The following is a 14529-nucleotide window of genomic DNA, read 5'->3' as shown; positions in this document are numbered from 1 at the left end:
TGGAAATGAAAACAAAGATTTTAAGTGACATTTTCTATAAAGAACAATTATCTTTCAGCCATCTGTTGGTCAGAAAAATACAAGCAACCAATCTTTATTACCTATTCACCAGGGCTTTTCCCTGGGATAAAAAATTATACAAAGCCACAGATTTCAAGCATAGAAATTGGTGCCCTTTTATATTCTCTTGTTCTATACACTGAAAACCTGATAACACTGAAGAGTATAAGAAGTTATGCCTTCATTATCATCTCCCCCAAAAGGTTCTAACAGGTGGTCCATTTGAGACAGATCTACTAGAAACACATTACTTACTAACAGTGCCTGAAATGGCAAGAAGAAACAGGATTTAAATAATAAGATGTAATAAAGGAAAAAGATATTTCAGTAGCCACACTAAAACTAAGTGTAGTGATAACACACTAGCATTCTGCAATGTCTCATAAGGCAGCAAGCTAAATTTGTATACAGAAGTGGAAGTTAGGGCTGGGGATGTGGCTCAAGCGGTAGCGCGCTCGCCTGGCATGCGTGCGGCCCGGGTTCGATCCTCAGCACCACAAACCAACAAAGATGTTGTGTCCGCCAAGAACTAAAAAATAAATATTAAAAATTCTCTCTCTCACTCTCTCTCCTCTCTCACTCTCTCTTTAAAAAAAAAAAAAGAAGTGGAAGTTAACAACTACCTAAGTATTTGTCAGTGTTCCTAAAATCAGGCATCACTAATACCTTTGACATTCTGATAACAAGTATGAACCAACCATATGTCTACAAATTTTGCATACTGTATATCTGACTCAGATAATACTTAAGACCCCTTCTATATCCTAGCGAGTTTGTTTCCTATCAAGACATGAAAATTGGGCTAGGGTTGTGGCTCAGTGTAGAGTGCTTGCCTAGCATGTGTGAGGCACTGGGTTCAATTCTCAGCACCGCATATAAATAAATGAATAAAATAAAGTCCACTGGCAATTTAAAAAATATTTTAAAATATTTTTTTAAAATATATGAAAATTAAGGCTGGGGTTGTGTCTCAGTGGTAGAGCACTCATTTCGCATGTGCGAGACGCTGGGTTCGATCCTCAACACCACATAAAAGTAAATAAGTAAAATGAAGGTATTGTGTCCAACTAAAACTTAAATATTAAAAAAAAAGACATGAAAAGTTACATAAAATTATTAAAAAGTTACATAAATTTATGCAAAGTCCTTAAAATCTAAAAAGTATTTAACAACAAATTCTAAGAGAATTGAATGACTGTGAAGTCTGTTTTTTAAACTTCTGTGATATAAAGATTTATGATACAATGGTAAGCAGAGGGGCTGGATATATAGTTCAGTAGTGGTGCTTTCAAGCAAGCAAGGGCCTAGGTTGCTGGATACCCAGAAAAGCCCCATCCCAGAACAAAAAAAGTAACAGAAAGGGAAGATGAAAAGATGTAACCCAATCCGGGGAAAACAGTAGCTTTAAATGGCAGAGAAAATAACTTCAAATCAAAATGTTACTCTATGTACTCTATGTACTAGCTTTTATGTTTACTGAAAAACTAATCTCAATTATCAGCATCATGTATAAGTAAATAAAACAAAGGTCCATGGACAACTAAAAATAATTTTTTTAAAAAAGAAACCACACCACCTAGGGACAGAGGTCCATGCCTATAAGTCCAGCGAATAGGGAGACTGAGGCAAGAGGATCACAAATTCAAGGCCTATCTTGGCAATTCAATAAGAGTTTGTCTCAAAATAAAAAATAAAAAAATAAAATTAAGGACAAGGATGTACCTCACTGGTAAAGCACCACCAAGTTTTATCTTCAGTACTAGTGGGATGGGGAGGGCAGGACCAGAGTAAAACCCTTAAGTTAAAATACACCTTAAACTGTGTGGTGGTACATGCCTATAATCCAAGCAACTTGGGAGGCTGAGGAAGGAGGATTTCAAGTTCAAAGTCAGCCTCAGCAACTCAGAGAGACTCTGTCTCAAAAAAGTGTTTAAAGGGTGGAGAGGATTTTTTGTTGGGCATGTGGCTCAGTGATAAAGCGCTATTGGGTTTAATTCCCAGTACTAAATAAATATTTAAAACTAAAACTTGGAGACCCAAGACAATTGAGTAACAGGGCTAAGGAAAAAGCAGCCAATGTTTTGGCCCTTGCCCTCTAAGGTCAGCCAGGAAACAGGGAACAACAGGTCCCCTTCTAAAGGCCCTGCAGTTGTATATGGTCCTTGCCATGCCTTGTCCAGTCACTTACCAACAAACCCCACGCACCTCTGGATTTCCCTGATGCTACATACCCTTAACTATCCATGCCACACTTGATAAAGGACAAGGGATTCTGCCTTCTCTCAGTAGGAAGCAGCAAGAGATAGTCAAAGCCTAAATACTTTAAAAGAATTTAGGAACCCAAGTCCTGAAGAGGGGAGGTAACTAGTTAGCTATAAATGGGGGGTGGGGGTGGGGGGGACAAACAACAATGAAGAGCCATAAGAAGCCTTAGCTGACAGATAAGCACTGAAAGATGGGGGCATGGTATGTTAAAATATCTCCAACCATAATTACATCCCCTTAAGAAACATTATAGGTAATGTCACACCCTGTTAGGTGACCTGGACCATCCCAGATCACTGAAACTATTCTAACCCCCAATCACTGACAAAAAAAACATCAGGACCCTCACAAATAAAGCTTGCTAAAGGCATTCAAAGGGTAATAAACCAACTGAGGGGTCAGAAACTTGAGGCAAAAACAGGAAAACTCAATTTCCTTAAATCTCCAACTCTGAACAACCAGACCATCCTCTCTAGAGGCAGTCCAAGCAGGAAGAGCAGTTCCTACACTGTTGATCAAAAGTCAAAAGGTGGGCCTGGATGGGTCTCTCTGCAAACTTCCCTGGACCCTATTCAAAGTGGAGGGCACGAAGGGAGCACCATCTTTCTCTACTCTTGAGAGAACCCACTCTATCCCTTTAAAGTAACCCCCTTTCACCTTTCTATCCCTTCTATAAACTCATGACTGTTTAAAAAAGAAAAAAGGGGGGAGGGAGCTAATATTTATGGCACTGTTTATAACAGAAAAGACTAGGGAAAAAATAATGTCCATGAATGAGAACTGGCTAAATTAAATACATACAAATAATGAAACACCATATAGTCTTTTAAAAGGTCTGAGGAGGGCTAGGGTTGTGGCTCAGTGGTAGCATGTGTAGGCCCCTGGGTTTGATCCTTAGCACCACATAAAAATAAATAAAGGATATGTTTAAAAAAAAAAAAAAAAGTCTGGGGATGCAGGTCAGTGATAGAACACTTGCTTAGATGTGTGAAGCCCAGATTTGATCCCTAACACAACAAAAATAAATAAGAAAGCATTTTTTATAATGATGTGAACTCGCCAGATTAAAATTTTAGGTCAAAAAAGCCATGTATGTTTGGTATGCTACATTTGTGGGAAAAAAAGATAAAAACAGATATGATCTGCTGTTTATAAAAAAAAATTCTCTAATGCAACTAAAATAAGAACTACATGCTTCATAGATGTGGAGATGAAAATGTTTAATATAACCATTTATATTTACTTTTAGGATTCTGAATTATATTAAAACTTGTACAATAAAAAAGAAATTTATCATATTCAAGATACAAGGGTAAACAGTATAAAGGAGAACAACAAGAAAAGGTCTCTTCAAAGCCAAAACTGTTTTATGAAGAAGATTTAATTAATTCTAATTTCCTTCGGTTTTATCAGTAACATAGTAACACATGGACGTAGAAATTCCATTCCCAGCTTTTCCTTTAGCTATAAAATGTTTCCTCTTTAGCTATAAAATTGGAATGATAACAGAATTTATCCTAAAAGGGAGTAAGCACTTAGAATATATAATAAAGAATTGCTCGATAAATCTGAGCTATTAAGTTTACCTGTGCTGCAGCCCAAATGCAGTCAATGTGCTGAGTACTCAGTCGCCCTTCTGCTGCCAAAAAATTCAAAATCACCTGGCACTGTTTGATAATCTGGAAAAAGAAAACTTAATGTAGTTAATATTTTAAAATGTCCTTCTGTCTATAAAATACAAAAACCATTTAATTGTCCACAAACCTCAATATGTAAATTTGGTCCAAATATATGTTCCACTACATTGTTGCTAATAAGCCAGTCTGCAAGTTCTTTTGCAATGGACCTAAAGCCAAGTAAAAAATAAATAAATACATTTTAAAAAAGGTTTTTTAAAATCATCATTTCCCCATGTCTAAAATGCAGGCTCTGATAAAACTTGCAATTTGTTCCCATACAAACTACAAAGAAGTGATTATATACAATTAACTGTTTACCGTATTTTAAAATGTAACTAAGAAGGACGGTAACAAATGCTAATATTACCTGGATTTGTAAACAAATAACTGAAAAGCTAGGATATTCTAACTACTACAATGAGGTACCCAACTCAGAATACCAAGTATAACATTTAGTTGGTGATTTACTCCCAATTTTTAATTTCCATAGTACATTTCCCAATATACCCTCTATAATGAGATAACATCAAGAAAGTAGGTTACCAAAGGTATGAACAAAGAACAATTATTTCCAAGCCAAACTGCAAATCACTGCCTAATACTAATTAACATTCCACTAATGAAGTAAAATAGAAATGATAGGTAAATTATAAAAAGTAGAAGAAACATCAGCTACAATAAAAAATTTCCAATTTTTTTATCTATATTAATTATATATAGAAAAACTACAAAAAATGAATAATTTTCATTTCTTCTTGTTTATTCAAAAATTACACTTTATGCTAAGTTCTAAAGATTTTCTTTTAAAAAGAGAATTAGATATATGGGCCACAAAAGGCAAAATGTTAAAATAAACTACTAGTAGTATATTTTACCTATTTCTGGGTATTCATACTGAAGTAACGATCCATAAGCTTCAACTCTAATTTACACACTATTACTTTTGTAATGGTTGATGAACAATAAACATCAACTATAATATCAATAACAACCACTCAGGACTCTGGAGACAAATATACACACATATAAATACACATAAATAAAAATATATGTGTATTATATATATATGTAAGTGTGTGTGTGTGTGTGTGTGTGTGTGTGTGTGTGTGTGTGTGTGTGTGTGTGTATTTCAAGGACGGGGAGGTACAGAAACAATATTTGAAGAAATAACAGCCCAAACTTCCCAAACTGAATTTAAACACACGTACACACACACAAATATATATATTTCATATGCCAAATAGAAATTGATCACAAAGAGTCCACATTGTGGGGCAGGAAAAAGAAAACTCTTAAAAGTTCTCAAAGAAAAACAATTAAACAAACAAGAAAAAGATCAATAGTGGGGGGAGGGGCTGAGGTTGTGGCTCAGTGGTAGAGCGCTTGCCTAGCATGTGTAAGAGAGACACTGGGTTCAATTCTCAACACCACATATAAATAAAAATAAAGGTCCACTGACAACTAAAACATGTTAATTAAAAAAGAAAGATCAAGAGCTGACTTCTGATGGAGAACAAAGTAAAATAGCTACATTGGAGCAACTTCTCATATTATTATTAAATTAGTAGTAATTTGAATAAGTTAACATACTGTAACCCTTAGAGCAAACCAAAGATATGTTTTTTTGTTTTTGATTTTTTGGTACTGAAAATTGAAGACAGAGGTGCTTTATCACTGAGCTACATACTCTGTCCTTTTTATTTCTTATATATTTACATTTTACATGTTTATATATTTGCATATTTATCTATTTATTTTATTTTTTATGTATTTTTTATTTGAGACAGAGTCTCATTAAATTAATGGGAGGCTTTGAACTTGCATTCCTCTAGCCTCAAACCCCTAAATTGCTGGGGTTACAAGTGTGTGTCACTACACCTGGCAAACAATTTTTTAAATATTTAAGTAATGGATTAAAGTAGCATACTAGAATATGCCTATATACTGCAAAGTAAGGCAATAAAGAATATAAAAACATAAGACAAAATCAATAGCAAAATGGCAGATGTAAAACCAGCTATAAAACAACAGTAATAGTGAATGGATTAAAAATTCCAGAGAGACTGAAGGGCTAGATTTTTTTAAGGTCCAATTCCATGCTACTTCCAAAATGCATATTTTAGATTCAAAAACAGACAAAATAGAAGGATGACAAAAAAAATTTATCGGGGGTGGGAGGGGCTGGGGTTGTGGCTCAGTGGTAGAGTGCGTGCCTACTACATACGAGGCCCTAGGTTAGATCCTCAACACCACATAAAAGTAAGTAAATAAAGTGAAGGTATTGTGTCCAACTACAATTAAAAAATATTTTTAAAAAAGAATTATCAAATAATAATTACAAGAAAGCTATAGTAGCTGTACTAATATTAAATAATACTAACTAAATCAGAGTATTAAAAAGACAAAAAATGATACATTTTAATGATAGAAGGATCAAATTATCAGGCTCACATAACAACTGCAAACATGTGTGCCTAACAAAAGAGCCCAAAAATATATGAAGCAAAAACTGAATCAAAGAAACAGTTCAATAGGACAATCAATTCTTCGTCCTCACAACAGACATATGCTATTATAGTCCCGGCAAAAGCATGAAGTAACTAATAGTGAACCTTTATCCTAGGGGAAATATGAATATAATATATCACACACAGATTATAATCTTGAGTCCTAAAAACAACTCTTACAGGCTGATTCTACTCTTTCTATTTTATAACAGAGAAAGAGATGTTTAGAAGTGTTTAAATGACTTATCTGAAGCTGCCTCCTAGTAATGTACTAGAGTTGGTATTCAAATCCCATTCAACTGGCACATAGCCCCAGCTTTTTGCACTTCAAACAAGATGGCAGAATGTTGCCTCATTCGACTTAAGCTTAGAATATTAATCTTTTACTGCTGTATGAACGTGAATGAATGACTATACTACAAGGATTGACATTTGGGGGTTACAGAAAAGCTACAGCAAACAAATCAATTCACAAATACAAAATAATGAGGATCTTGAGACTTCGATACCCTACTTTCAGTAACAGAAAGAAGTAGGCAGAAAATCAGCAAGAATAAGAGAGACAGCGGAGGGAGGGCAAGGGGGAGGCAGGGGATTAGCAAGGACGGTGGAATGTGATAGACATCATTATCCAAAGTACACGTATGAAGACATGAATTGGGCATCAATCTACTTTATATACAGACAGATGAAAAATTGTGGTATATATGTATAATAAGACTTGTAATGCAAAAAAAACGAAGTACATTTATAAAGACATGAATTGGCATGAACATACTTTATACAAAGATATGAAAAATTGTGCTCTATATGTATAATAAGAATTGTAATACATTCTGCTGTCGTGTATTTAAAAAAAGAAAAAGAAGAAAGAAAGAATATGAGAGACATCACTATGTATCAATTAGACCTAACAGACATCTATGGAACACTTCATTTAACAACAAAATAGTCTTCTTACCCAAACACAGAACATGATGAAGTATAAACCACATGATAGGCCATAAAACACAGCAAACTACCCAATTAAAAACAGGGCAAAGGTACAAACAATTCACCAAAAAACAAACAGAATGGCAAATACTAAAGAAGTAGCTCAAAAATAGTGTGCCTGTTAACCACACACAAGGCCCTGGGCTCACTCCCTGCAAAACAAGCGTGTGCACACACACACACACACACACACACACACAAAGATGTTTGGCATCATTAGTGATTAGGGAAATGAAAATAAAACCATTAAAGAAATGCAACTTTATACTTACTAGAAGAGTTATAATCAAAAATATAATAACAAGTACTGCTGAGAATAAGAAAGTAGAACCCTTATACATCGTCAGTGGGAATATAAAGTAATTCAAGAATATTGGAAAATAACTTGATGGTTTCTTTAAAAGTTAAACAATTTGAAGCAGCAATCCTACTCTTCAATATCTACCTGCAAAATACATGCCCACAAAAACACCTGTATATGAAAGTGCATAGCAGCATTACATTAACCAAATAGTGAAAACAATCCAAATATCCATCTACATTTTAAATGTAGATGGGTAAAGAAAGTGTGGTACAAAAATTACAACTACCTTATATTAGACAAAGGTGCTAAAACCATGCAATGGAGAAAGGATAGCATCTTCAATAAATGGTGCTGGGAGAACTGGAAATCCATATGCAACAAAATGAAATTGAATCCCTTTCTCTCTCCATGCACAAAAGTCAACTCAAAATGGATCAAGGAGCTAGGAATCAGACCAGAGACTCTGCGTCTAATAAAAGATAAAGTTGGCCCTAATCTTCATCACATGGGGCAGGCCCCAAATTTCTTAATAAGACTCCTATAGCACAAGAGTTAAAACCAAAAATCAACAAATGGGATGAATTCAAACTAAAAAGTTTTTTCTCAGCAAGAGAAATAATATGTGAGATGAATAGGGAGCCTACATCCTGGGAACAAATTTTTACCACTCAAACATCAGATAGAGCTTGAATCTCTAGAGTATACAAAGAACTCAAAAAGTTAAACAAAAAAGCAAATAACCCAATCAACAAGTGGGCCAAGGACTTTAACAGAAACTTCTCAGAAGAGGATATACAATCAATCAACAAATACATGAAAAAATGCTCACCATCTCTAGCAATCAGAGAAATGCAAATTAAAACTACCCTAAGATACCATCTCACTCCAATAAGAATGGCAGCCATTATGAAGTGCTGGCGAGGTTGCGGGGGTAAAAAGATACACTCATACATTGCTGGTGGGACTGCAAATTGGTGCAGCCAATGTGGAAAGCAGTATGGAGATTCCTTGGAAAGCTGGGAATGGAAATACCATTTGACCCAGCTGTTCCCCTTCTCAGATTATACCCAAAAGACCTAAAAAGAGCATACTACAGGGACATAGCCACATCAATGTTTATAGCAGCACAATTCACAATAGCTAGAATGTGGAACCAACCTAGATGCCCTTCAATAGATGAATGGATTTAAAAAATGTGGCATTTATACACAATGGAATATTGCTCAGCAGTAAAAAATAACAAGATCATGGCATTTGCAGGCAAATGGATGGTATTAGAGCAGATTATGCTAAGTGAAGTTAGCCAATTCCTAAAAAACAAATGCTGAATGTCTTCTCTGATATAAGGGGGGTGACTCAAAATGGGATAGGGAGGAAGAGCATGAGAAAAAGACTACCACTAAATAGGGAAGAGAGGTGGGAGGAAAAAAGAGGGAGAAGGGGAGTTGCACAGAAGATGGAAGAACCTCATTATTATACAGAATACATATATGATGTTGTGATCAGAAAAAGAAAAAAAAGTGTGTCACATTAGATTGGATAGAGAGAAAGGATGGGAGAGGAGGGGAGGAGTAGAGAGGATAGAAAGGGCAGCAGAATAGAATAGACAATATGATTGATGTATGTACATTCCACGTATGTATTATATGTCAAAATACATTCTGCTGTCATGTATGACTAAAAAAAATAAATAAATCATATGGAAAAAAAATAAATAAATAAAAAAGAAAGTGAAAGGAAAAAAAAGAAAGTGTGGTACAATTTACATGATTTAATACTACTTGGCAATAAAAAAAAACAAGAGTACTAATACATACTACAATATGAATGAACCTCAGGAAGGACGAAAGGAAAAAAAAGTGAGTGAGCATACTAAGTGCAAGAAGCCAAATGAGGGCTGGGGGGAGGGGTAGACTACATGCCTAGCATGCAGAGACTTTGATTTTGATCCCCAGCACCACACATACAAAAAGCAGCCAGATGAAAAAGATCACTATCCTATGATTTCACTTATATGGAACATCAAACATGGGCAAATTTATAGAGAAAGGAGATTAGTGAGACTGGGAACAAACACTGACTACAAATAGACAAAGGGAATCATTGTGCAATGATGGTAATGTTTACTAAAATTCATTGAACTATACATTTAAAACAGGTAAATTATGCCCAACACACACGCCAGTAATCCCAGTAACCAGACAGGCTGAAGCATGAAGATTACAAGTTCAATACTAGTCTCAGCAATTTACGAAGACTCTGTTTCAAAACAAAAACAGCTGAGGAGGATGTGACTCAGTGGTAAAGAACCCATGGCTTCAATCTCCAACATCAGAAAAGGGGGGGAAAAAAAGTGAAATTTATGAACTAGTCCTCAAAATTTTTACTATTTTCTTAATCATGTCCTTAATGTATTTCTTATGTTTTTTTGAATGGAATTCCTTTTTATTCCTTATCCACTGTTCTTCTACCATAAAACCCTAGCTTACATTTGCAGCACTACTGAAAATTCCAAGACTTAATTTTTATTGATGGTAGGAGGAGCCCAGGGTAATATCAGGAGGTAATAAGGTCATAAGGGTGGAATTTTCATAAATAGGATTGGTGCCGATATAAAACATACCCATAAGATATCTGTCTCTCTCTCTCAGCCATGTGAGGACACAAAGAGAAAACAGCAATTTTCAAATCACCAGAACCCAACCATGCTGGCACAGGGTGATCATAGACTTTCAACCTCCAGAACACCAGAAATTTTCTTTCTTGCTTATAAACCACCAATTTATGGTACTTTGTCACATCAACCTGAATTAAGACTATCTGAAAACTATCAGGAACATATTCACTACTATATTCTATTCTGTGATAAACAGTATCCTTTAGGATTTTGTGACAAGTAATATTACATGTTAGTGTATTTTTAAAAACTATAGAAATGGGACTGTGGTAGAGAGTTTGCCTAGCATGACTTGGGTTCAATCCCCAGTGCCCCTGACACACAAAGAACCACCACAGAAATATTTCAACATATTATTCTGAAAGCTTATTAAAGACTGTACAAATTGAAGACATTAGGCAAAAACAGTATCCTTTAGGTAAAAAAATTCTAGAAAACACTTCAAGTCATAAAAAGTCACAATTATTTACTGTTTAAATAGCTACACATTAAAATGGTATATTTAGGTAAAAATTAACATTCCTACTTACGTTTCTGTGTCTGATACCAGCGATTCATTATTACACACATCATTGAAGGTATGAAGTTGATTCTGATTAGAGAAAAGATATTAAAAGTTTTTTTCCAAATCCTTTTGTTACAAGAGGCAAGAAACACAAACTAATTGATATATGTATATCGTAACTGATAATCAAATAAAATTCTAAAATATGAATTTCAGATAAACATGCTTCTCAATTAATGTAACTATTTCCTTTATCATAATAAAATGCTAAAATTCATTTCATAAGTAATATTTATGCTTCATTATATTAAGTATATTAGAGAAAATAAAGTTGAACACAGAGAAAGGAAAAAAAAAACAATGCAAGGCAAACAAGTAACATATCAACACAGAAGGTTTCAGGAAAGGTTCCCTAGATAAATTCATTTAAGACCTATCTAGGAAAATGTCAAGAAGCATTTTATTTCCAAAGTCAAGCACAAGAATAAAATTAAGCTACTTCAGATTTTCATTGTACCTACAGCATAAACAGACAGAAAATGTAAATAAGTAAAATTAATGGGGTTAGTAGCAAACCACAGGAAGGTATTTCAACTCTAAAGAATTCAGCTAACTACTTATCTTCGGTAAATTGTTCTAATAATGCAAGACCACAAGCCCAGGCTGTGGGTATAGTTCAGTTAGCTCAGTGGTAGAGTGCTTGCCTAGCATATGAAAAGCCCTAGGCTCTATCTCTATTACCACAAAAAAAAAAAAAAAAAAAAAAAAAAGCCAACCCAAGGATATCTTCTGACCATTCCCCATTCCCCAAGAGAAGCCAAGACTAGATTCATGGGATTTCTCCCTTATTTAAACCAGTGTGCAAAACAATGTTACAATTGGTCAAATGCAGCCTAAGGTCCAAATTCTGTGGCTTCTACATGGCAAACTAATTTAAGAAACCATTTATAATTCTTCAACTTTTTTCCCTCCCCAAACAATGCTTTCTAAATGTAAAAAAGCAAACAGTTGCCAGGCACAGTGGTGGATGCCTGTAACTCCAGTGGATTGGGAGGCAGGAGGAGTGCCAGTTCAAAGCCAGCTTCAGCAAAAGTGAAGTGCTAAGCAACTCAGTGACACGCTGTCTCTAAATAAAATACAAAGTAGGGATGGGGATGTGGCTCAGTGGTTAAGTGCCCATGAGTTCAATCCCTGGTACCTGGTAACACCCACTCCCCAACCCCCCCAAAAAAAGCTAATGATCTTTAGATGGTGGTCAGGTACAGTGGTATATGCCCGTAGTTCCAGCTACTTGGAAGGCTTAAGCAGTACTATCACTTGAAGCCTAGGAATTCCAAGTCAACCTGGGAAACATAATGAGACCCTGGCTCAAAAAAGTTGGACCTGAAATCCAACAGACATAAGGTATAAATTTTTATAAATCTAAGCCTAGACTCCTCATATTTAAGATAAGAGAAATACAGAAATTATTTGTAAAGACAATACAAAGTAATTCTTTTAAAACAGCAGTAATGGCTAATGTTAACTGCTAATTAATGGCAGTAAGTAATATGATCATACTCTGGCAAATAAAAAAACAATCAACAATAAAGCAAATGTGGCTTACTGTTATCTGACTCAATCCAGCCAACCTCATAGTCAAAGTAGGTGACATAAAGTACTTAAATGCAAGATCTAGGCTTTCTTTATCAAAGCATAATGTCGTATCCAATGGTTCTTTCACTGTGCTCCACATTAAATCAGCCATGTTACGAGCCGCACTCTGTCGTAACTCCTGATCAGAAAGCTTGCATAAATACCTAAATGATTCAAAAATATAAAATGCAAATGCTCAAGACATTTCTAAAGTCTACTAATTCAATAACATTCCTTTGCTCCATATTTCTGTAATGTTCACTACAGTAGAACCCAGCATCCTTAGACTTAATGCCAACTTATTTCTAAGTGATGTTTAAAGGTCTGACTTGTTGAGAGCCCAACTTGAATGAGCAACTATAAAGAATCAAGTCATTTAACATATGATTAGCCTCCTGAATGAAAGAGAAATGGCTGATACCCCAATTTACAGCAAGTCAACTGGAAAATGTATGTGAATCCACTATTTTCCAAGACCAATCAGCCTGCCACTCACAGAATGTGTGAGTGAGGCTCTTGTAGACCACCCATTTTCAGCCAGGCCAGCTCAGAGCAGACCTGTCTAGTCAATCAGAGAACTATAAGGAATTATAATTGGCTATTGTTTTAGAACACTAAGCTTGGATGGGGCTGTGGCTCAGTGGTAGAGCACTTGCCTAGCATGTGTGAGGCACTGGGTTTTATCCCCCACACTACATAAAAATAATCAAGATAAAAGTATTGTGTCGATCTACAACTAAAAAATATTAAAAAGAACACTAAGCTTTCAGGGTTTTTTTTTCCTTGCATGGGAAAAGCAACTGACACAGATTCCGTCCTAAATTCTCCTACATTCTCTTTCTTCCCAGGTAACTTCATTCATTCTAGTCGTTTCTAAATACTATCTTTATGCTGATAATTCTGAATTATTTTTTTTCCTAAATCGTAGAAAAAAATTATATTCTCAATTTGACAGCATCAATCATTTAAATGTCCAACAGACATGTCAAAGTCTCACCTCTAAGTGCTTCTAGTGTTTCATATCTTCATTAATGACACCCATAATACAAAAGAGAAACCTGGGAGTATTAATTAATGTCATCTACAATGCTATATTTTTCCTTATACCACAAAACTACCAGTCTTGTTGATTTTATTTTTACTTAATCCATTCAATTTTCAAATTCTCCATTAACAACTTTTTGAGAAATGTGGCACTAACCTTTTAACCAGTCTCCTAACTTTTTCTCCAGCCCTCCCATAACTTACTATAAACGTAAATGCAAAAGTGATCTTTTAAAATACGTAACTCATGCTAAAAATCCTGTTGATATATTCCTATTGTTAAAATTAAATCCAAACTTCTTACAGTGTCCTGGAAGGTCCTGAATGAACTGCCCCTGCTTATCATCCCAATCTCATACATAATTATTCCCTGTAACACATTACAAGCTCAACAATTTACTTTCAGGATCTTACATATCATACTCTTTCTAAATTCAAAGCCTATGCCCATATGTTCCTTCTCTATGGCTTATGCCCAATTTATCCTCTGATCATCACCTGACTGGCTGCTTCATGTCCTTCAGACATCACATATCACAAAGACATATTCCCTATCATACTGTCACTATTTGCATTATCGTTATTTTCTCCAACAACTCAAACAGTACTGGGAAAATAGCAGGCACCCAAAATTTTGCTAATGAATGAGAAAACAAGTATAAAGTACTCCTGGGATATTTTCTCACTGAGGAAATTCTTAGATTCTAACAGTTCATATTCTAAGTCTAATTGATAAGACTCTTCTTTCATCATTATCTTAGGTTGAGACTTATGAAACTAAGGCTGGGGATATAGTTCAGTTAGTAGAGTGCTTATCTCTCATGCACAAAGCCCTGGGTTCAATCCCCAGTACCACAAAA

General features: G+C 35.1%; 1 protein-coding gene across 4 annotated transcripts in view; it reads right to left on the bottom strand.

The window, feature by feature from the left end:
• Usp34 (ubiquitin specific peptidase 34) overlaps positions 1-14529 on the bottom strand; it is a 221209-nt gene that overhangs the window by 155787 nt on the left and 50893 nt on the right. For all 4 annotated transcript variants that reach the window (XM_078029130.1, XM_078029131.1, XM_078029132.1 and 1 more), the window contains 4 exons: positions 12597-12789; positions 11016-11077; positions 4090-4171; positions 3912-4004 (listed from right to left, as the gene is read on the bottom strand). In XM_078029130.1, the coding sequence (XP_077885256.1) occupies positions 3912-4004; positions 4090-4171; positions 11016-11077; positions 12597-12789 (430 nt within the window). The remainder of the gene's footprint in view (positions 1-3911; positions 4005-4089; positions 4172-11015; positions 11078-12596; positions 12790-14529) is intronic.

Source organism: Ictidomys tridecemlineatus, chromosome 12 (genome assembly GCF_052094955.1).
Source record: "Ictidomys tridecemlineatus isolate mIctTri1 chromosome 12, mIctTri1.hap1, whole genome shotgun sequence".
In the NCBI taxonomy this organism is placed as follows: domain Eukaryota; kingdom Metazoa; phylum Chordata; class Mammalia; order Rodentia; family Sciuridae; genus Ictidomys; species Ictidomys tridecemlineatus.
This window is presented reverse-complemented; position numbering and strand designations above follow the sequence as displayed.